This window comes from Thalassophryne amazonica, chromosome 8 (genome assembly GCF_902500255.1).
Source record: "Thalassophryne amazonica chromosome 8, fThaAma1.1, whole genome shotgun sequence".
Classification (NCBI taxonomy): domain Eukaryota; kingdom Metazoa; phylum Chordata; class Actinopteri; order Batrachoidiformes; family Batrachoididae; genus Thalassophryne; species Thalassophryne amazonica.
In genome coordinates, this window is record NC_047110.1 from 92,635,559 (window position 1) to 92,658,470 (window position 22,912).

At 44.1% G+C, this 22,912-nt stretch overlaps 1 protein-coding gene across 1 annotated transcript in view; it reads right to left on the minus strand.

Annotated features, from left to right (window-relative positions):
- Positions 1–22,912, minus strand: part of LOC117516100 (neural-cadherin-like) — a 540,129-nt gene that overhangs the window by 185,818 nt on the left and 331,399 nt on the right. The window contains exon 16 of the mRNA XM_034176992.1: positions 4,429–4,572. Coding sequence (XP_034032883.1) covers positions 4,429–4,572 — 144 coding nt within the window. The remainder of the gene's footprint in view (positions 1–4,428; positions 4,573–22,912) is intronic.

Here is a 22,912-nt window from a genome sequence, read left to right on the forward strand (position 1 = left end):
ATACTCCTGATAATCCTGTCAATAGTACAAAAACATACTTGCTCCTTTAATAAATGTGACTTGTGCACACCTCATTTTTTTGCATTTAAGGCCTGTAACACATTTGAAAAAAAAAAGTTGGGATGGGGCAATTAAAGGTCAGTAATAACATATATATATACCAATGACATTAAAAACAGCTGATATGAATCAATGACTGTAATCTGTTGTTGTCTGGAGGATCACTGTAGTCTTGTCCTGGTTTTTTCTCCTCCTTCCTGTGTTCATCATTTACAAACGGAAAATCAGACACTATTCATAAGTGATAAAAAGACTTTACAGATCATATTTTTATTGTCTTTACAATTTTTTGATATGATTTATACAGTATTTTTATTACTAATGAATAGTGTCTGATTTTACGTTTGTAAATGATGAAGTATTAATGATCAACTTTTCTTACATGGTTTATAGAGAATTAAAAAGTCATTCATAAATGTTTTATAGACATTACATATTTTGTTATTAATAATTATTAAGCCATCTATTTATGTTCTTACCAATGAGTAGTTAATAAAAAAGAACGCTTTGTAAATGTTTTACAAGTAGTTATTTAAGCATTTACTTACACTTTATAAATGCTTTACTAATGCTTTGTAGCATGCAGTTAATATAAAGTGTTGCCTAATATTGAATGATTTTCATGAATAAAGTTATAAAAAAATGTATGCACAGTGCATGCAGCATTACAGCTGACGGTGTCAATGGCTGTTGCCATACAGTGGCAACGTCTGAGGGTGTTGGACCTCAACAGGCACCTAATAGAAGCTGAAGAGATACACAAAGCGACAATGACTGTGGCAATGCAGGAACACTGACGTCGGAACGCGAGGTGGCAGAGGCAGTGGTCGACCTCCTTCTATATGCAGTCCTGACTTACATCACATGCTACTCAGGAGTGATTGTCTCATGCAGAGCACGTACGTCACAGGGATGCGCATAGTCCTGGCTTATGGTGGTGGTAATTTGCAAGTTACATGCACTGATCATGTGCATCAGACGTCCACTTGGCATTGACTAACAACTCAATATTCCCCATGCCTCATGCACAACAGCCATGCAGCCTGTACATAACAAGTACCATGATGGACTCTTTCATAAACTTTCCACTGGATCCCTGGTTCATGGCTGTGACCTGCCACTCCCTGTGACACGTGTGTGTCCAGACATGTGGCGTGATGTGAGTGTGGCTTAAGATGAATACCAATGATCTCCTAACCTTCAGATAGCACTGCATCAACAACTGTTATTCATCAATAGCTGATATAATTACATGGGCAAGTGATTACTTTGGGAAGCTTTTGTTAAGCTCTACAGTATGAAATTCCATGCAGAAAATCCCACATAAAATGTTACTGTGCAAAAAAAGAAGCCTTATGTTATTCTTTACAAGAAGTGGTGTCCATTTCTCTGAGCTCAGAAGCATTTGGCTTGGACAATCACACAGTGGAAATGTACTGTATTTTTGTGAGATGATTCAGTATTCCAGATCTGGAAGAAATGGACACCATGTGGTCTGGAGCAAAGACGAAAAGGGTTGTCAAGACTTTTATCAGCAACAATTCCAAAAGCTGGGGTCTGATGGGGTATGGAGTTGTGTTAATGTTCTTGGCAAAGGTAGTTTATTGTGATGTAACATTAACGCAGAAAAGCACATTTAGTTTGCTGCCTTCAAGATGACACCTTTTCAAGGGATGTCCTTGTATTTTTTTTAAAAAGACAATGCACACATAAAGATATGGCTGTAGAAGAAACCGATACTAGATTGGCCTGCCATCCTGACCTGTCCCCAATAGAGAATATTTTTGAAACAAAAAATGTAAAGCTCTACTGTTACACACTTGAAGATGCATTTGCAGGAAAAATGGAACAACATATCACCTGAAACACTTCATCGCTTGGTATTCTCAATGCCAAAATGTCTTAGGAATCCCTGTTTTTGTTTTTTTGTTTTGCTTTTTCCATAGCTTTTCAACTTTTTCTGATTTGGGGTTGTAACTACCCTGGAATTGGAAGTTATTTTAACCCCAAAAACCTCCCTGAAAGTGTTTCAAGGGTGGTCCCTGCAGTGGAGACACACAAAGGCATCGGATCCCCAAAAATGCCCTGCAAGTTCCTGCAGTGGAAATACAGATATGGCAGATTGTCGGTGCTTGGTGACGATGTTGACATGCTAGTTGTAGCTATGTTCTAGCTGTGGTTGCTCCCGTGGTCTTTCAGGGGTTATGGTGTGATGTCAATTCCCAGAGCTCTATAGTAGTGCGATTTAAAGTAGGTTGCAGGCACTGTTATTATGCAGAAGCTCTGTGAAGCTGGTTACTTATTTTTCCCTTTCTTTTTGCAGCGGAATCCCTTTTGCGACTCTATTCTCTCTACCTGCAAAACAAGCAGGATGTTTCACCACCAATGTATTCCACCTCATTACCTTCGAGACTTGAGCATTATTGGGTTTTCATGTAACCCTTTCTTGTTTTCATTACTTAATTAAATGGAAACTATGTACCTCATCTTCCCAACCTTAATCAGATACTAATTAAAAAAAGGGAGTGCAGGAAAAAGTAAAAGCGTGAAAAGCAGCACACTGCATTCTGATAGTGCCCTCTAGGGATTGATTTTAAGGCCTGCAAGAAGGGTTGGGGTGGGGGTCTAGTTTAGTAAAGAGAAAGTCGATATGTGAACTTATCTACTCTGTCTCCGTGGAGACCATCCAATCTAGCAGTTTAACATTGGAGTAGATGAGATAATCTCCTGCAATACACAGTCTTTGCTTTCAATCATCGTGTTGGGTCAAAGTAGCTGCAATCCCATGTAAATACACTAATCTGTACTATTAACACAAGCCGAGTGTTGTATGGCTGGGGGGGCCTGACTGCCTTTTTTGTTTCTGTCCTTTGTTTCTCCTTCCAGGTGGCTTGCATTTGGGACTGAGTGGCTGTGTTGCTGAGGTTATCAGGACCTCACCCTGATCACCTGCGGCTCGTCAGGACTCACAGCTGAGGTGCATCTATATGGATTGGAACATGGTGGCATTTAAGACTGGAGTATACAGTGTGTATTTGCCAGAGACTCGACCTTGTGACCAGACGGGTGAGATCGTCGTCTCGGGAGCCATCTCATCATCAGTGGATGCAGAGAACGTCCAGGGTTTGATGCACGGTCTGTGAAAGAGGAGGGGGTGAGGTCTCACGCTCGTCAGCACACTTCCTGAGGTACGTTAGATTTTGTGACTAACATTTATACAGTCAGTAAATGTGGTGTCCCTCACACCTTTTTATATTGAGCTGTATGTTAGTCATGTATCGGCTTCCACTGCAGTGGAGTTTTGTGAACTGGATGTTCCATGCCTGCAGGTTGGGAAGCTGATTAGTAATCAAGCCAGGAAGTGTTTGCTGTTTGTACACCTTTAAGTGTTCTCTCTGTGTGTAGAGTGTGGACTCACATAATGGTTCCTTCTTTCACAGACTCGGTTTGTTGCGGCCACCTGGGGGGTGTCGGCGGGGTCCTTGGGTCCGAACAGCTTCTGGCTCCGGACCGTTAGCGCACCACGCCAGACCGCACTTTCTTTTGTTATTTTTTGTATCACTGTTATGTATTAAATTCAGTTAGCCTTTGTACCGTGCTCTGCTTATTTCATACTGGGTCCTTCAAACGCTGGTCGGTTCTCTGAGCTGCGTCCGACACATAACACCGAGCTGACAAAGTGCTCCCTGCCTCCCACCCAAAACCTGGCAGACCCACAGCACTCAAGCTTAGGGTTTAGTTGTTAAACAAGACAGACTGAGCGCACCCTCTCAGGCACAAGTGCAACAATGTTGTAATAAGTTTAACGTTGGGGGCTGGTGTTATTCTGCAGCTATTCATCATTAGTGCTGCAGCTCAGGTCTAAGCTGCACCCCCGCTCACCATAAATACTTGATTAACGGACCTAAACATGTCTGATAAAGGGATCTTATGCCGCTGCTCTACAGAGGATGAGCAACTGCTTTATTGCCAAAATCCCGCCCACCTACTGCGTGGGAGCATGTCACTCTTTTTTGGACCATATGTGCTACATGGCATTACCGAGCACTCAAATGACTACTGCTAAATCTAGCACATGCATGAAAATGATTTCAGCAGAGCTGAGTCCAGACTGGAAAGAAACACTTAACTGGGTCATTTTGTGCATGCTGTCGCAAATGTATTGCAGAAAGGTAACTGCACACATTTTAGTGGTAGACTGACAAAATGCTTCTACTGCCGACAAGTGAAGAACATGCTAAGTGAAAAATTTTCTGCTGTTGCAAAGTGGCTCCTAAAACTTCTTTATTGGTTCTGGTTGGCTCGCTCCTTTGACCTTTATTTCTCACAGTGACTGTTCTTTCTGCCTGCCAGCTCATCAAAGCCTACCTTCATCCTCGTCATTAGCACTAACGGTGACAACAGTCAAGCCCACATCTGCATTCTCGTCGACACCGACTTCATACAGTCTCTGACCAAAAATGGGTTTGTTGTCATTGACATCACTGATGAAAACCCGCACGTATGCTGTGTCTGCAAAACAAACAAACAAAAAAAAGACAGAAAGACAATTGATTAAATGACATTCTACAAACACACTGCAAAACCTGAGGGGTTCAGCCGGTCTCTCATTTGCATCCTGATTACAAAAATGAGGAAATGTGGCCGGATTTCTTACAATAGCAGCCAAAATTTAGTTTCATTGTATGTATAGTGATGATAGCCAGTTAGTGCTGACTACGCCTGAATAAGGACGCGGCCCATGACATAAGTGCTTGTGGGCACGTGCACAAAGGAACAGCCTATAACCTCCGCAGTTGTTATAGGGCAGCGTAGTCTCATTTGAACCCTGCGATATTTGACCACTCATGGGGACTACCGCTCCTGTTGCACAATATATACACAGCATAACTTCACACAGGAAAATGGTTTACTGTTTTGTTTTCGGCTGCAATCACCAAATCATTTGCAAAAAGTGCAGTTTTTTTTCAGTTCCCAGTGGAGAAGGGAAGACGAGGCAAATGGGAGACATCATGTCGGTAATTGTTAGCCTACGCAGGTAACCAGAGTAGCTCTGTTCTCTCGCCTGCAAAACTGCGACACATTTGAGCTCCAGGTCAAAAACAAACATGTCCACTTTCTACTGCATTATCACTTTTTCTTTCTGTTTTCACTTTGTTTGGGTGTAATTTAACCAAAATCTCAGAGAAAGTACCACGTTTCCATCCCCTTTAGCACCCGCCCTCAAATGAGACTGTGCTGCCCAATTACCATACTTACCACAAAGCTAAAATGTTAACATCTCAAAACTGTCTTCTGTTGAAGACTGTGACATGCGTTTCAGGGGATTTATGTTGCAGAGTAGAATAAGAAAGAGGCATCTGCTTATAGGACAGTACACCTTTGCCACATAGATATACATGTGTGGGATAATGTTGCTTTTGCCAAATCACTGAGCAGAGCTATGCACCTCATGGATCTGTCTCCTCCCCTTGCTCCCCCAGTACAGCCATTGCAGACCGAGCACACATAATCTCTCCTCCTTCCAGTTAATTTTCATCCCGCTCCAATAAATCACTAACTGCTCCATCCACAACACAAAATCTGCATTGTATTTTAATTTTAGCCTTCAGTTGTACAGTGGCATTGAAATACCTGAGCAGCCAAATCAATATTCTTGCAGAAATTATTTATTTCAAGATGCACAAATGAAATTAAAACAAAAGTCACATGTAAAAGTACAGTGAAAACTATTGTAAGTACCTCGAGATTTTTATCATCTCCTGTTCTCAGCTGTTCATCCCTTTGTACCTACAGTTTGGGGTTCATTTTAGCGTTTTGTTTGAACTTGATTTTTCCCATCTTTGCACCTCATGTGGTTGGATTGTTGGTAACAGTTGAATTATCAACTTGGTTTGCAACTTACCTCCTGCCTCATTGCCGCCTCCATATCAGGTTCAATTTGACATTGTTAACCATAACAATTGACCATGTAGGGTGGAGGCTGGTACAGGACCTGTGTCTTCTTCAGGCTGATATAAAAACCACCCTTACAGTAGGTTTCAAGGATTTTCTGACAACATGTGTCTTCTACACCTACTACTACTAAACCCCTGTCTAACTGGAAAATCACTGAGGGCCCTTGGGCAAGCTCCTTAATCCACAAGTTGCTCCTGGTGTGTAGTGAGTGCCTTTCATGGCATCACCCTGACATCTGTGCATGACTGTGTGTGTGTGAATGGGTGAAAGTGAGGCATTACTGTAAAGTGCTTTGACCTTCTGATATAGATGAAAAAGCCCTATTTAAATGCAATCCATTTACCAATAATAACAATAATTTAATCCTGAAGAGCACAGCTTGAACATTTTGTAAACACATAATATACAGTTGGTGGCAGTTTCCTCGCTTGCGAGGATAGTGGGAAGGCCTTTTTTTTTTTAGTTTATTTTCTACAAGCCCTCTGGTGGCTGAAACGTCCGATGCGGGATGCACAAGACCTGTTACACTTGGGGCAAACACTTGAGTAGGCTGGGCTTGTGCTGCTGCCTGCTCTTTCTGTCTTTGACGCTTCTGGCGTGAGGCCTCACTTCTTTCTGCCTCAAACTTCAGGCTGGCGGATTTGATGCTGGAATGCCAGCTGAGTCTATCTGTAGCTAGATGCTGCCATGACTGATGCTGAGTGCCTGCAAGGGAGAGCTGTTTCTTCAGCTGGTCCTTATAGCGCTTTTTGGGGGCCCCTTGGTTTCGTCTCCCTTCCTTGAGCTCGCCAAAAAGAATTAATTTCGGCATGCGTGTATCATCCATCCTGGCTACATGACCTGCCCAACGAAGCTGTTGTTTGAGTATAATAGACTCTATGCTGGGCAAATTGGCTCTGGTAAGGATGTCCTCATTTGAGACGTAGTCCTGCCACTTGATCCCGAAGATGTTTCGGAGACAACGCTAATGAAAGCGTTCCAGTAATCTGATCTGATGGCGATACGGAACCCAGGTTTCAGCTCCATACAGGAGGGTAGGGACCACAATGGCTCTGTAGACCTGCACTTTTGTGGAAAGGCACAGTGCATGATTCTGCCAGACTTTCTTAGAGAGTCGACCAAAAGAACTGCTGGCCTTGGCAAGGTGACTGTCTAGGTCCTTGGCAACAGATGCGTCGTTTGAGATAACACTACCGAGATACGTGAAGTGCTCTACTGCATTCAGGCTGGTACCCTCAATGTTGATTTGGGGTGGGGTATATGCTGTATGGGGGGCCAGTTGATATAGCACTTCTGTCTTTCTCAGGCTGATGGTGAGGCCGAAGGATCTTGCTGCTTCAGCAAAACAGTTGACAATGTGCTGCAAGGCTTGCTCCGTATGAGCGACGAGGGCGCAGTCATCTGCGAAGAGCAGCTCCATGATTAGCTGTTCTGTGATCTTAGTGTGGGACAGAAGGTGCCGCAAGTTAAACAGACGTCGTCGGTTCTGAAGCGGATATAGATGCCGTCTGTCAAGTCTTCTTTGGCCTCATGAAGCATCATGCTGAAGAAGATGGAGAACAGAGTGGGCGCGAGGATGCAACCTTGTTTGATGCCATTTGATATGGGGAAGCTGCCGGACAGAGTCCTGTTGTACTTCACTTGTCCCATCTGGCCTTCATGCAGCTGGCGGATGATGGTGAGGAGCTTTGGAGGGCAGCCAAGGTGTGCAAGAATCTTCCACAAACCCTCACGACTGACCGTGTCAAAAGCCTTGGTTAGGTCTATGAAGGCTGCATAAAGGGCCATGTTCTGTTCTCTGCACTTCTCCTGGATCTGTCTCAGGACGAAGATCATGTCAGTGGTTCCCCTGTTGGCCCGAAATCCGCACTGACTCTTGGGAGTATTTTCATGCGCTATGGTAGGGGTAAGCCTGTTGAGCAGCACTCGAGCCAAAATCTTACCTGCTATTGAGAGGAGAGTGATGCCCCGGTAATTAGAACAGTCGGACTTGTCGCCCTTGTTCTTGTACAGGGAGACAATGACCGCATCCCGAAGGTCATGTGGAACCATTCCCTTTTCCCAGCAACTGGAGAAGAGAATCTGAAACTTGTCGAGGACTGCCTCACCTCCATTTTGGTACACCTCTGCTGGGATGCCATCTATGCCAGGAGACTTCCCTGGATTCAGCTGCGTGGTGGCCTTTCGGATCTCTTCAAGTGTTGGGGGGTCATCAAGTTCCCATTTCACCTCCACCTGGGGAATCTTCTCGATTGACGACTCTTGCACAGTGCGCTTGTCACTGAAGAGGTTTTCAAAGTGTTCTGACCAACGCTGCATAATGGTTTTCTTGTCCGTCAGAAGGGTGGAGCCATCTGAGGAGCACAGGGGTGCTTGCACTTGATGTGCTGGCCCATGGATGGTCTTAAGGGCTTCATAAAAGGAGCGCATGTCTCCGGCATCGGCATGTTGTTGTGTCTTCTCCGCAAAAGCTAGCCACCAGTCGTTCTGCAGTATGCAGAGCTTGCTTTGCAGTGTGGAGCAGGCATTTCTGTAAGCTGTCTTGGCAGAGTGGTCATCAGTTTTAGCTAAAAGAGTCTTGTGGCATGCACGTTTCTTTTCTAGTAGTTCCTGGATCTGTGCATCAGACTCATCAAACCAGTCTTTATTTTTCCTGGCTGAGAAGCCCACTACTTCTGCTGCCGTCTCCTGAAGGATGGTCTTTAATCTCATCCACTGTTGTTCAGGGTCGTCAGGCAGGCCTTCTTCTCCACCCAGTCTCTCCTCTAGTTTGGCCTGGAACTCCAATTTTGTGTCTATGTCTTGCAGCTTGTGGAATTGTAGCTTCTTAAACTGTGGGCCTTTCTTCTTAGGAGGGGGCTTGAAAGTGAAAGCAATCTTGGAACGGACTAAGCGATGATCCGTATAGCAATCCGCTCTAGGCATCACCCTGGTATGTAGTACGTCTCTTCTGTCACGCTGTCACGTCAGAACGTAGTCCAGAAGGTGCCAGTGTTTGGAGTGTGGGTGTCTCCAGGTTGCATTGAATCTCTCTTTCTGTTGGAACAGGCTGTTGGTGATCGTCAAGTCATGTGCAGAGCAGAACTCCAGCAGCAGGCGGCCATTGTCGTTACAGTTGCCTATGCCATGTTTCCCTAGCACGTCCTTCCATACATCAGAGTCGCGGCTCACTCTGGCGTTGAAATCTCCCATGATGAGGAGCTTGTCCTGGGTGTTGACGCGCTGTAGAAGGTTGTGCAGATCGCTATAGAAAGCCTCCTTAACTCCAATGTCGGCCTGCATGGTTGGGGCATACACACTAACAATAGTGGCAAAATCCTTGTTGTTGATGGGGAGCCTGAGTGACATGAATCAGTCAGAATGTCCAACTGGCAAACTGTGTAACCTATGTGCTATGGCGCTCTTAATCATGAACCCGACCCCTGAGAGTCGACGATCTTCTTTAGCCTTCCCTGACCAGAACAGTGTGTAGCCTGTGCCTTCCTCGGTGAGTGACCCTTGGTCTGCAAAGCGCACCTCACTGAGTGCAGCAATGTCTATGTCAAGCCTTGCTAGCTCTTTGGTGACTAAGGCTGAGCGTCTTCGAGGACAATCACTATTGTCTGAGTCCATCATTGTGCGTACATTCCAGCACGCAATTTTCAGGTTCTTTGTTTTTCTTTTCGCACCGTGTGTAGTGATGCCCGTTGGCAGCGGTGAGCCAACCGGGTCTAGTGAGACAAGCCATGTTTAGACCACCTTTTCTAGGTCTGTCTCCATGTGGAGCAAGCAGGGCTATCCCTAAACAGGGCTGCTTGGTCACCCAGGGCCCTGCCGGATGATGCTGTTGTCTCGGGTCAGCAATCAAACGACCATAGCTCCTGAGCCACCTGCATGCAGGATCGAGACTGCAGCTCCCAGTGCCATCATGCACCTGCTGTTTTTGCCTCTTCCCATCGCTGCAGGGCTTTCCTTCCCGCCTGCGCTCGTTGCTTAAAGTGGGGATCAGCTCGCGCACACCAATTCCACTCTTTAGGCAAGGTGGCACTCCACAGTGGCACAGACAAGCTGAGATGGCTGTGGCGACCACCAGGCTGTAGGTTTTACATCAGAGTGACCTTCTCCTAGCCTCTGGCTAAAGAACCTTCCTCGGAGGCACGGGGGCAGTAACCCAGGCTGGGGGTTTAACATCAGGGTTTTCCTTCCCCTAGGTGGACCACTTTAACAGGGCTAATGAGTCCCATCTACCCACTGCTATAACCCAGTCAGCTGTGAAGCTCGTGATGGCGGGAGCAACTAGATCCCGTATAGATCATGGACCTACCACTGCCATACTTGAATAAACAATATCTGTGTTGTAAAACAACAACAACAAAAACACAAAGCCAACCTAATCAAAACCAAAGTGGAGTTAAATTTGTGTCATTAATACTTATACACAGAGTGTGATCTACAAATATTCCTTGAATTGCACAACTTCCGTAAATATTGCTTCTGATTGATTGATAGAGGGGCTTTATTGAACATGTACATGTAAGACAGAGGGATCTTAATAATTAATTAAACAACTTCAAATTATAAAGAACACAATGCTCATACGGCCAAGGGTATTTTACCATTGTATTTTTTTTACTTTGATAAAACAACTATCAGTTAAATAAGATAAGTTTATCTCCAAAAGGATATGCAAGTTTTAAAGAAGCTAGTTAACGACATGAACCAAAGCTCTTTTGTCTGTTTGAAAGGCACTGGCTTATATATATATATATATATATATATATATATATATATATATATATATATATATATATATATATATATATATAGTAGTGTTCAGAATAATAGTAGTGCTATGTGGACTAAAAAGAATAATCCAGGTTTTGAGTATATTTCTTATTGTTACATGGGAAACCAAGGTACCAGTAGATTCAGTAGATTCTCACAAATCCAACAAGACCAAGCATTCATGATATGCACACTCTTAAGGCTATGAAATTGGGCTATTAGTAAAAAAGAGTAGAAAAGGGGGTGTTCACAATAATAGTAGCATCTGCTGTTAACGCTACAAACTCAAAACTATTATGTTCAAACTGCTTTTTTTAGCAATCCTGTGAATCACTAAACTAGTATTTAGTTGTATAACCACAGTTTTTCATGATTTCTTCACATCTGCAAGGCATTAATTTTGTTGGTTTGGAACCAAGATTTTGCTTGTTTACTAGTGTGCTTGGGTCATTGTCTTGTTGAAACACCCATTTCAAGGGCATGTCCTCTTCAGCATAAGGCAACATGACCTCTTCAAGTATTTTGACATATCCAAACTGATCCATGATACCTGGTATGCGATATATAGGCCCAACACCATAGTAGGAGAAACATGCCCATATCATGATGCTTGCACCACCATGCTTCACTGTCTTCACTGTGAACTGTGGCTTGAATTCAGAGTTTGGGGGTCGTCTCACAAACTGTCTGCGGCCCTTGGACCCAAAAAGAACAATTTTACTCTCAGTCCACAAAATATTCCTCCATTTCTCTTTAGGCCAGTTGATGTGTTCTTTGGCAAATTGTAACCTCTTCTGCACATGTCTTTTATTTAACAGAGGGACTTTGCGGGGGATTCTTGCAAATAAATTAGCTTCACACAGGCGTCTTCTAACTGTCACAGCACTTACAGGTAACTCCAGACTGTCTTTGATCATCCTGGAGCTGATCAATGGGTGAGCCTTTGCCATTCTGGTTATTCCTCTATCCATTTTGATGGTTGTTTTCCATTTTCTTCCATGCATCTCTGTTTTTTTTTTTTTGTCCATTTTAAAGCATTGGAGATCATTGTAGATGAACAGCCTATAATTTTTTGCACCTGCGTATAGGTTTTCCCCTCTCCAATCAACTTTTTAATCAAACTACAAAATTATGCAACGAAAATTATGCAAGGTAATTTAACCTAGTTTAAATAAGTTTTGACACTTTAATTACTTGAATTATTTATGGCTCACTTTCCTCTGAGTATTTGAGTTGAAAGAACTTGTTTAGTTTTTACAGTGCACACACGCCTGAACATATTTTCTTCCCATCTGTTTATTGATTCTTCATTTTATTGTGGCTGTTAAGCAGGAAGAGGCACTTAACTCTAAGATATATGGCTCATTGACAGAGAAATCAGACAAAACATTATTCACTAAGATGTGCTGTAAATTACATAAATTATTCATCTTGTCACAAATTTATTGTTTTAGCATGATCGTTTCCAACAACAGTAATGGGTTCAAACCTCTTCAAGAAACTGCTCTTTTCCCTCTTTTTTTTTGCACAATAGACAAAGAAGCTCTCTGCTGGGAAGGTTAAATATTTATAAGATGACAAGAATGTGTGTCTTATCATGCCCTCCTCATTATGTTGTTTATTTCTTTAGTTGGAGAGAGTAAATTATCTGCTCACAAACACGCGGCTGACATGTTAATTTAGCGCTGCAGTAGTAAGAGATGATGATGGCTCGCCTGCTTTTACGTTTCCTTGCTCTCATAGTGTTTCCCAGGGGCAACATGCGTGCACACACACACACAAACACACACACACACACACACACAGACACACACAGAGGCAGCGCTCACACAGCTGATGAGCCCTTCTGGATGCAGGAGATACGTAGCACGAGACACGGCTGAATCTCATTGCAAATGCTGCAAAAGCAGCAGTACCAACCTTGGAAAGAAGGCTTTGTTGTTCCAAAACATCACCCTTAGCCCTGAATACACACTGACAAACACACATTTGTGAGTACAAATGTCAAATTACGTCACTTGAGATGCAGGCTGAGGCTTTATGGCCACCAGAATGCCACAAAGAGGATGTCATAAATAATTGCAGAACATATCGTTGAAATAAGCAACAGTCATCACCCTGGAATTTTAGCAATGTTGTTCCCCTACTGGTTCCAGGTCCTTTGTCTGAGTCCCGCTAATCTTGGTAGGTGGATGAATGTCAGTCTCAGAATTGCCCTTAAAGGGTTGTTCAAGAAAAATTCAAGGTTATTTGGGTTACAGGTCAATATATTTATGTTTCACTCTAATTTGCATCAAACTTGACACACGTTTTTGGTTCCAGCACTGCCAAGACAAGGGCCTGGTTTTATAAAGCAGTCTAATCTTTTAGTCTACCACAATTACTTAGTTGACTAAAACCCCGTTTACACATAGACAGTTTTGTCGGTGGGTAGTACGTAGACCGAAGTTCGTGGTAGTTCCAGCTGTTTTTGCGGTGGAAAGGGGCGGAGCATTTCGCCGGCGTTTTGACCACCATACTATCCGCAAATACGCGGATAAAACGCCGCAAAATCCGCCGAATAAAGTGGTGTTTTGACGCCGTAGCATCCGGCACACGTCAGGCAACAGGGGTTAATACCCAGTTCTATCCTTTACAATCGCAGGTTAAGACGCGCATGAGAACGGCGGTGTTCTGCTGCCACCGATAATGCCCTGTGTACCACTGGTTTTTATCCAGGCAAATCCTGCGTTACTCCAGGATCTTTTGCATATAGGCACCGCCCCAGAGTATAATAGGCTGAAGCAGCAGGAATATATGCCTCTGTCACTGCAGGGGGAGGGAGATCATCTTCAGCCTTTTCTTCTCCTTCCTTTCCCCCTCCTCAACGTGTTGCTCCGTCTCCACCACAGGCCTCCCCTCTGCTTCTGAACAGACCTCTTGGTAAGTCCTTGCCACTGCCAATTTTCTTTTAGGAGGCATACTGGAGCTTCTCTGCAAAAATATCTGGAGCTGGCCATGAGTGCATGCAGCGCGCTAGCGTTTTTATACTGACCGCCGCCTATTGGCCGTTTGGAACGCCGTTTTAACCGGGAGGTGGCATTTAGAATGGCATACTGTCTGCTAGCGCCGCCGTTTTTGTCTTCCTCTGTTGCCGGTTAAAACGCGTTGAGGACGCCGATGTGGGCTCTATCGCCATTTTACACTCTGTTGGTTAGGGATACAATGCCGGCCACCAATTACGGCGGTGTAAACTGCAGCACTACAGGAAGGGGCAGGATGAAATGGCGATTAAAAAGTATCAAACGCCGTTGTTCGCGTTGTCTCCGTCGTCACGCGAATTCTCCGGGAGCGCTCCCGGAATTATTCGACATGCTGAATAATTTTTTTTCGACGATTCCCAGTAAAGCCGGAACTAAGCCACGCCCCCTAGTGCCGGCATTAACAATGGCGTTTGATCCTTAAGAAGGCCAAAAACTCTTCTGGGACGCTTCCGGGAGCTCTTACCGTCTATGTGTAAACGGGGCTTAAGGTTAGTCGCCCAACATTAGCCATCTAATCTCCGTTTCACATTGACAGCTAAATTTAGCCACCTAATGTTAGTCTACGATTTTCACGGGCATATGTGGCCTCACCAGTGCAGTTGCCAAGAAACGGCTCTGTGAGTTTTGTTTACTTCTGGGTGGCTGTCTGCTACAAACATGGCCAAGTCCCTGCCCCAGAGGAGAAGCGCTCCAAGCCTCGGCATCTGTAAACATCTCCAATGTATTATTCAGCTCCAGAACACCTGTTCCCGCTGCAACGCTGTCCTTCCTTCCTGCTCCATCAATTGGTGGTACATGATAGTCCCACATTTTTGAGGTAAGACACTGACGTTTTGTCGACTAAAATAAGATTAGCCTCCTCTTTACCAGGCTAAAAACTTTAGTCAGCTAACGTGAATCCTTAGCCGACTAAGCTAGGTGCTAGGTGGCCAGATGTCCTCCTTTCTGCACAAGTTGAGATGGTTTCCAGCGTTGTTATTGACAGTCTGGCTTCACGTTTGAAATGCATGTTTTAAAGTGCATGTTTCAAACACGCATTTCAAACTGAAGCCAGACTGTCATTAACAATGCCAGAAACCATCTCAAATTGTGGCAAAAACGAGAACATTTGGCCATCCTAACAATGACTAACATCAAAAGATTAGTCAACTAAGTGAGTTTAGTCGACTAGACGGCTTTATGAAACCGGGCCAAGGTCACATTTTCCAAACTTCAATCATTGGGGTCAAAATTCAAATTTCAGCTTTTCAATTAGATTTGCACCTAACTTGACATAGATGTCGGTGGGTCCCAGAACTGCCAAGGACTGGTCAAAGTTAAAGCTCAAAATATACACATTTTTCACTGAGTTGCACCATCTTGGCACACATATGGTGGTGCACTCCAGAACTGCCCAGCATGTTCTAATTTGCACTTGCATAATGAGGGATTATCAGCTATGACATTTTAGCATGTGGTGCGTTTTTCTGTGCATTAATTCAGCATGCAGGTGCTCCAGTGTTGAAGACCCCAGCAGCTGGATGAACGCTAAGGGGACATCCTCGTTTCACCTGGTTGCAGCAGACACATGTTGCAAGGTGGGGATGGACGGGCTGTTCTGTCTGGGTGGGTGCCGTACCGGACCTAGGGCGGTTCTGTGGTGTGGTGGTTGGGATGTCACACGATGCAGTGCTGGTACATGCTGCCAGACTTGACTGTCAAATTTGCCAAAGGTCCAAATACTGGGACCAAGGCCATGTTTGTTGGCCTACTCATCCAGGTCCTTCAGATGATTTTTACCAAAATTAATATATCAGTGACGATTGACCCTGAAGTCATTTTGGAAAGTTCAAGTCAAGGAATTTGATTGTTTTTTTACCTGATTTGGACCAAGTGTTCCACAAGCCTAAGTGAATTCCAGAATTGCCATGGCATGACTGGACAAAGGTCAGTCATTTTGGTGCAGGTGGTCCTGTTCAAATATCAGATTGCCCTTAGTGTCTTCAAGTCCACGGGTACTACTGCCTAGCTTGAAAAAAATAGTCAGAAAGCTTACAACAACAAAAAAAGACTGCACTGAGAAATCTCTGAGCTGTTTTCTCACAACCATAGAAGAGTGCCTGGTCATGGCAGTGGAATAAATCAAATTAAGATTCACTTTTCAAACTCAATCCCAGGATGCAAATAAATGTAATGTAATGCCAGTGCAGTCTGTTTAAAACACCAGGCACAGAGGAAGAAGTCTTCGGTATTGCCCTGTAAACTTTCCCCAAGAACAATGCTGCTTTTCATGAATGGAACGTTGCAGTGGGCCAGAGGTCACTTCAAAGTTAACTCCGCCAAGCTGCACAGGTTGTCTCAGAAGTTAACAACTAACAACTATTTTCATGAGTAAAAATGGAGAAAGAAAAAGCTGTGACTAAATCATTAAAATGTTTCCAGTATCTTACGGAATCATAATGACTCTAACCTGGGGTGACACGTCACACCAGGCTCACAGCATCAGTTAATATATTCCTAATGAACTACAGGACTGTAGAAGCGTGTGAGCAGTTCACATGGGTTGAAAAGGTTTTTCTGTAATGACATGTTTTAAGATCAGCATAATCATTATCATGTTCTAACCTGTGTTGGGCTGTTGTTCTTGCCGGGTCGAGCTGACTCTATGGCCATCCTCCGACTGAACCTCCAGCAAATAGGAGCTGCGGGCCTCGCGATCAAACACAGCTTCAGTGTGGATGGTCCCCCAGTTTTGGGTCAATTTTGGAATAAAAGGTGGTCGCCACTGCTGTCACTCAGCAGAGAGTAAGTGATCTGAGGATCGCAGGGGAATAAATAAAATAGACTTTTGTTTTATTGTGGCCTCAAAGTGCAAACACAACATTCAGAAAGGACACAAAACAGAAAGTGTGAGTTAGAAAGGACATTCACAAAATGAGAAAACATGTTACAAGAAATCTTCAGCCGTAATGAATTTCAAATAACACTTCAAACAAACAAATAAACAAAAACTATACATCAGCAAAGGTTCCAACAGTTGTCCTTTTACATTCTGTTGACATTTTTCTTTTATCACTTTCATTTCATTTTTTTCATTGTAAAGCGATTATTCATCCATTTCATTGCTAACATCCTGCCTGTGACATCACCCGCCATGTTTTGAGTAACTTGTCATGGTTTTAATGAGTGAGACTGGTACTGTATGGCATCTTTTTTTCAGACATCGTTGCCTTAGACATCATCTGATATGTTCCTTTATCTCTTTCTTTTTCATTGTGAAGTATCCCTTGATCTCTTTTGTAAATTCCTGCATATGGCACCATCTCACATGTTCCTGTTAGTGTTTGACTTTGACAGTGAGAGGATTATTCCTTTGATCTCATTTCAAATATTCTTGCCTTATGACATCATCTGATATCCTTTTATCTCTTTTTTCATTGTGAAACTGTTATTCCTTTGGTCTTTTTCCTCAAACATTTTTGCATTATAGCATCATGTTTCCTTTTTCTTTTAATTTTAATTCATGACAGGGTTATTCCTTTGATTTCTTCAGCATTCTTGACTCATGATATCATCTATCTGACATGGTCCTTCAATGTCTTTGCTTTCTATTATGTGGTGGTTGTTCTTTGATGTCTTCTCATAGTATTCCTTATTAAAAATGACTGAACCCTCATCTGGTTCAAAATTAATCAACTCTTCCTTGACGAACATTCTATTATGCCACTGAGTTTCAATAAAATCAAGCTGCATCCTTTTGAAAAAATGGCATTGAAAATATAACCTCTTTGACAGAGGTAAAAGGAAAACATCTTGAAAACACATTTTAGAAATCACACAGTGCCTGTATTTATTTATTTTCCTCTATTTCTCTGCCACTGAAATGTTGTTTTGACATGTTAAGATCTTTCCTCCTTTGTCCAGGGTAACTATAGAGGACGAAAATTTCCTGTCATTCTCCCAAAGTCCATTTTCTTGTTGCCGAATAAACCAGATCAATATAATATCCCACTGATACTGTCACAGCCAGACAGACAGCTGCAGCAGCAAAATTACCAAAACCACCAAGTCATCATGTTGACAACTCTGAAACAAAGGCTTCCACAGAGGATTGTGATGTGATAACATATTATGCACCTCGTAACCTAATATAGAGCAGTTATCAAGGGAAGAAGGATGCACTGATGATCAAGCACATCACTCCTCAGCTCATGATAAGTGCTGAAAAGCTGCAACAGCATTGAGGTACATAACATATGGCACTGGCACGCTCACAATCAGGTTTTCAATAAAATACAGTTCCGTCAACCGTGACCTTTAGCTTTCTGACCCTGATATCAGTGGGTTTCTTAGGATTGACCTGCCTAGCATACATACAAAGTTTGTGCACAAGACTATTTTTTGGTGGGGGGGTACAAAATGCTTCTGTGATAACCTTATGACCTTAAAATTATCACGGTCTAATCCCGAATTATGTCCTGAAAATTATGTGAATATTGGTCTTTTTTTTTTTCTTTTTTCTTACTCATGCAGGTGCAGAAAGAGAATTACGGACAGAAGGACAGACAGAAAACACAACATTAACACTCCACTGTTGGAAGGTTGAGGAGTAAAAACTGTTTGTTGGATTTCATAATTTTTTGCAAGTTGTATAACATGACGTGCACACAGAAACACAAAGGTCAGAACAAACCTCTCCATTTAGATCCAGGTCCTTGTCATGAGCTGACACTTGCAGAACCAAAGTTCCAATCTGGGCCCCTTCTGTTACAGAAGCCTCATAGATGGAGGAAGTGAAAAACGGCACGTTGTCATTTACATCTTAAGAAAGAGGAGATAGTGAAATGATTATTTGTTAGGTTCTCAATCCAGTAATGAATTCTGCAACTTGAATAGTCTGCGCCTCTGTTACTGCTTACATTGAATACATATGAATTTATTATAGGAGGGCTGTCAATAAAGTATAGGTTTTTATTTTTTTCAAAAACTATATGGATTTCATTCATATGTTTTTACGTCAAACATGCTTGAACCCTCGTGCGCATGCGTGAGTTTTTCCACGCCTGTGGGAGGAGTCGTCCAGCCCCTCGTCGGAATTCCTTTGTATGAGAAGTTGTTGAGAGACTGGCGCTTTGTTTGATCAAAATTTTTTCTAAACCTGTGAGACACATCGAAGTGGACACGGTTCGAAAAATTAACTGGATTTCAGTGAAAATTTTAATGGCTGATGAGAGTTTTGAGGTGATACTGTCGCTTTAAGGACTTCCCACGGAGCGAGACGTCGTGCAGCACTCCCAGGCGCCGTCGTCAGCCTGTTTCAAGCTGAAAACCTCCACATTTCAGGCTCTATTGATCCAGGCGTCGTGAGAGAACAGAGAAGTTTCAGAAGAAGTCGGTTTCAGCATTTTATCGGATATTCCACTGTTAAAGGAGATTTTTTTAATGAAAGACGTGCGGACGGGTCGCGCGTCGGGACGCAGCCGGCGCGGTGCGGCGGCACAGGAAAAACACCTCCGTGTTGATAACCATTTGTAAACTCCAGGCGGCTTTTGATGGCTTTCAGTGGAATGAGTACATGAGAAATTGTTTAACAGCTGGACATGTTCCAACTTGTCCTTAAGGCTTCCAACGGAGGTGTTTTTCCTGTGGCGGAGCGTCGCAGCGGCTGCGAGCCGACGCTGCAATCCGCTTCACACTCGGCTGCAAACCACCCCAGTGCACGCTGAAGGTCCTGATTTGACAAAGCCAACAGAACCACATTGTCCACAAACAGCAGAGATGAGATTCTGTGGTTCCCAAACCAGACCCCCTCTACACCCTGGCTGCGCTGAGAAATTCTGTCCATAAAGATAATGAACAGAACCGGTGACAAAGGGCAGCCCTGGCGGAGGCCAACATGCACTGGAAACAGGTTTGACCTACTACCGGCAATGCGAACCAAGCTCCTGCTGCGGTTGTACAGGGACCGGATAGCCCTTAGCAAAGGACCCTGGACCCCGTACTCCCGGAGCACCCACCACAGGGTGCCTCGAGGGACATGGTCGAATGCCTTCTCCAGATCCCAAAGCACATGTGGACTGGTTGGGTGAACTCCCATGAACCCTCGAGCACCCGATGGAGCGTGTAGAGCTGGTCCAGTGTGCCGCGACAAGGATGAAAACCACACTGCTCCTCCTGAATCCGAGGTTCGACAATCTGTCAAATTCTCCTCTCCAGTACACTGGAATAGACCTTACCCGGGAGGCTGAGGAGTGTGATTCCCCTGTAGTTGGATCACACCCTCTGGTCCCCCTTCTTAAACAGAGGGACCACCACCCCGGTCTACCAATCCAGAGGCACTGTCCCCAACCACCACACGATGTTGCAGAGGCGTGTTAGCCAAGACAGTCCCAACATCCAGAGACTTAAGGTACTCGGGACGGATTTCATCCACCCCAGGTGCCTTGCCACCGACGAGCTTTCTAACCACCTCGGTGACTTCGGCCTGAGTAATGGATGAGTCTGCCTCTGAGTCCCCAGTCTCTGCTTCCTGTTCGGAAGACGTGACGATGGGATTGAGGAGATCCTCAAAGTATTCCTTCCACTGCCTGACAACATCCCCAGTCAGAGTCAACAGTTCCCCACCCGCACCGTAGACAGTGCGGGTGGAGAGCTGCTTCCGCCTCCTGAGGCGTCGGACGGTTTTCCAGAATTTCTTCGAGGCCAACTGATAGTCCTCCTCCATGGCCTCCCCGAACTCCTCCCAGACCCGAGTTTTTGCCTCTGCGACCGCACGGGCTGCGGTCCCACCTGCCAACAAAGACAAATAGGACTCCTTCTTCAGCTTGATGGCATCCCTTACTTCTGGCATCCACCACCGGCTTCAGGGATTGCGGCCGCGACAGGCACCAGAGACCTTGTGACCACAGCTACAAGCGGCCGCATTGACAATGGAGGTGGAGAACATGGTCCACTCGGACTCCATGTCTCCAACCTCTCCCGGGATCTGGGAGAAGCTCTCCCGGAGGTGGGAGATGAAGACCTCGCTGACAGAGGGTTCCGCCAGTCATTCCCAGCAGACCCTCACGATACGTTTGGGCCTGCCAGGTCTGACCGGCTTCCTCCCCTCCCAGCGGATCCAACTCACCACCAGGTGGTGATCGGTCAACAGCTCAGCCCCTATCTTCACTTGAGTATCCGAGACACGTGGCCAAAGGTCAGATGATATGACTACAAAGTCGATCATCGAACTCTGGCTCAGGGTGTCCTGGTGCCACGTGCACTTATGGACACCCTTGTGCTCAAACATGGTGTTCGTGATGGACAAACTGTGACTAGCACAGAAGTCCAACAACGGAACACCATTTGTCATGAATCTAAAAATGCTGAACGTTTATTGATCAGGAATTAATTGGACTGGAGAATTCCCCCGGGGGAGATCCCCCAGATGCCCTTTGGTGGTTCCAGACCTTTGGTCATTGCGCATGAACACTTTGCAAAGGTCCTGCTGGTGTCATCTACTCACCACCAAAAAAGTTCCTTTTTTTTTAAATCACCCCATTTTCATCACTGAGTTTATTATCATAATGTTTTATTGTATTTTGTCTTTGAAGATTACATGTAGTTGCATCACCTAGCATTTAATTATCACTTGATACAGTTATTTGTAGGCTATTTAGAAATATAATGAAACTGCTAATTACAAAAGATACAACTACGGATGCAACTTTACTTGCATATGAAACAAACTGTACCTGTAACATTGATGTAGACGGTGGTGAAAGCTGCAAGAGGCACTGCAGCTACATTCTGTGCACGGACCCGGAGAGAGAAAAAGGGAGTGGTCTCATAGTCCAGTGGCTCAGACACAAGAATAGATGTAGAACCATCTTCACGGTTGGGGGAAAGGTAGAAACGGACCGGCATATTGGTTTCTGGGACCATCCCATCCTCCAGGTTGTAGGTCACCCTGGGGTCCCCAAGGTGTGAGGTCGCCTTGATTGTCTGAAAATGAAAAGTTCAATTTTGGTCAAACTGTGGTTGAAGCAAGATTTGTGCAAAGAAGCAGATAAATCAAACATAAGCTGAGCAAATGGTCCTTGTAGAAATGTTGTACATCTTTGCCATCTGGACCCACAGTTTCAGCTTATGTGATTGACTGAGGACATGATTGCTTAGGATGGACATTCACATCGTAGTCAACTCTTCCTTTAACCTGGATCCTCTGATTTGAGATTAGGTGACATTTGTTCAAATGTGACAGCTTACAGGAGAACTAGGTCAAGCAATGCTTGTGTTTTGTGGTCTGAAAGGAAATCAAATGTCAATGAAAGTTATTGTGATGATGAGTAACAGGACTGGAATCTAGCCTGTCTTCTGGGTTCTAGAATAACCTTTCATTTCCAAGTGAATCACCTTGGGGAGCCCTTAAAAATGATTTTCATATTCTTCTGATTGACAGGCTATTTATTTTTCACATCAAAGGTGACATTTTGTATATAATCAACCTGCCTGCAGTTGTAACATTTACTAAGCACGTGCGATAAAATGCAAGCATTTGCCAACATCCAGTTTGAGAATGATTTAGGTCTTTCACCCCAATAAGCTTTCAAAGGTGTTTTGCTCAGACTGTGCCCTTATCCAAGGATCAAGCAAGCAGCATTCACCTGACTGAATCAGCACAACCTTAAATGGCAGGAAACCTGAAATCGCAGTTAGACAAATGGACAAACACACGGTACCACGATAGGTGTGTCTCTGGCAGTATTCTCCGGGATGACAACACTGTAGCTCTCCTTTTCCCACTGCGGTGGCTGGTTCTTCACGTTGGTGATGGTCACTGACAGCTCCACAGTTGTGCTGCGGTTTCCCCCATCTGTTGCTATTATGTCTCTTGTAATGTACGTCCTCTGAAATCAACAGTAACAGGTAGAGAGAGAGAGAGAGAGGAGAGAGGAGAGAGAGGAGAGAAGAGAGAGAGAGAGAAAGAAAAACTATCATGATGGCTGCTGAAGTCAGAGTATTTTTGCCTAAGGTTGACAAACTGGTTTACTGATTAATGTACTGCTCAGTTGAGTGGTCAACCAAGACAAACAATGGTTGCTGTATTCGGACTGAGCTACAGCTTTGCGAGAGTCCTTACGTGTGCA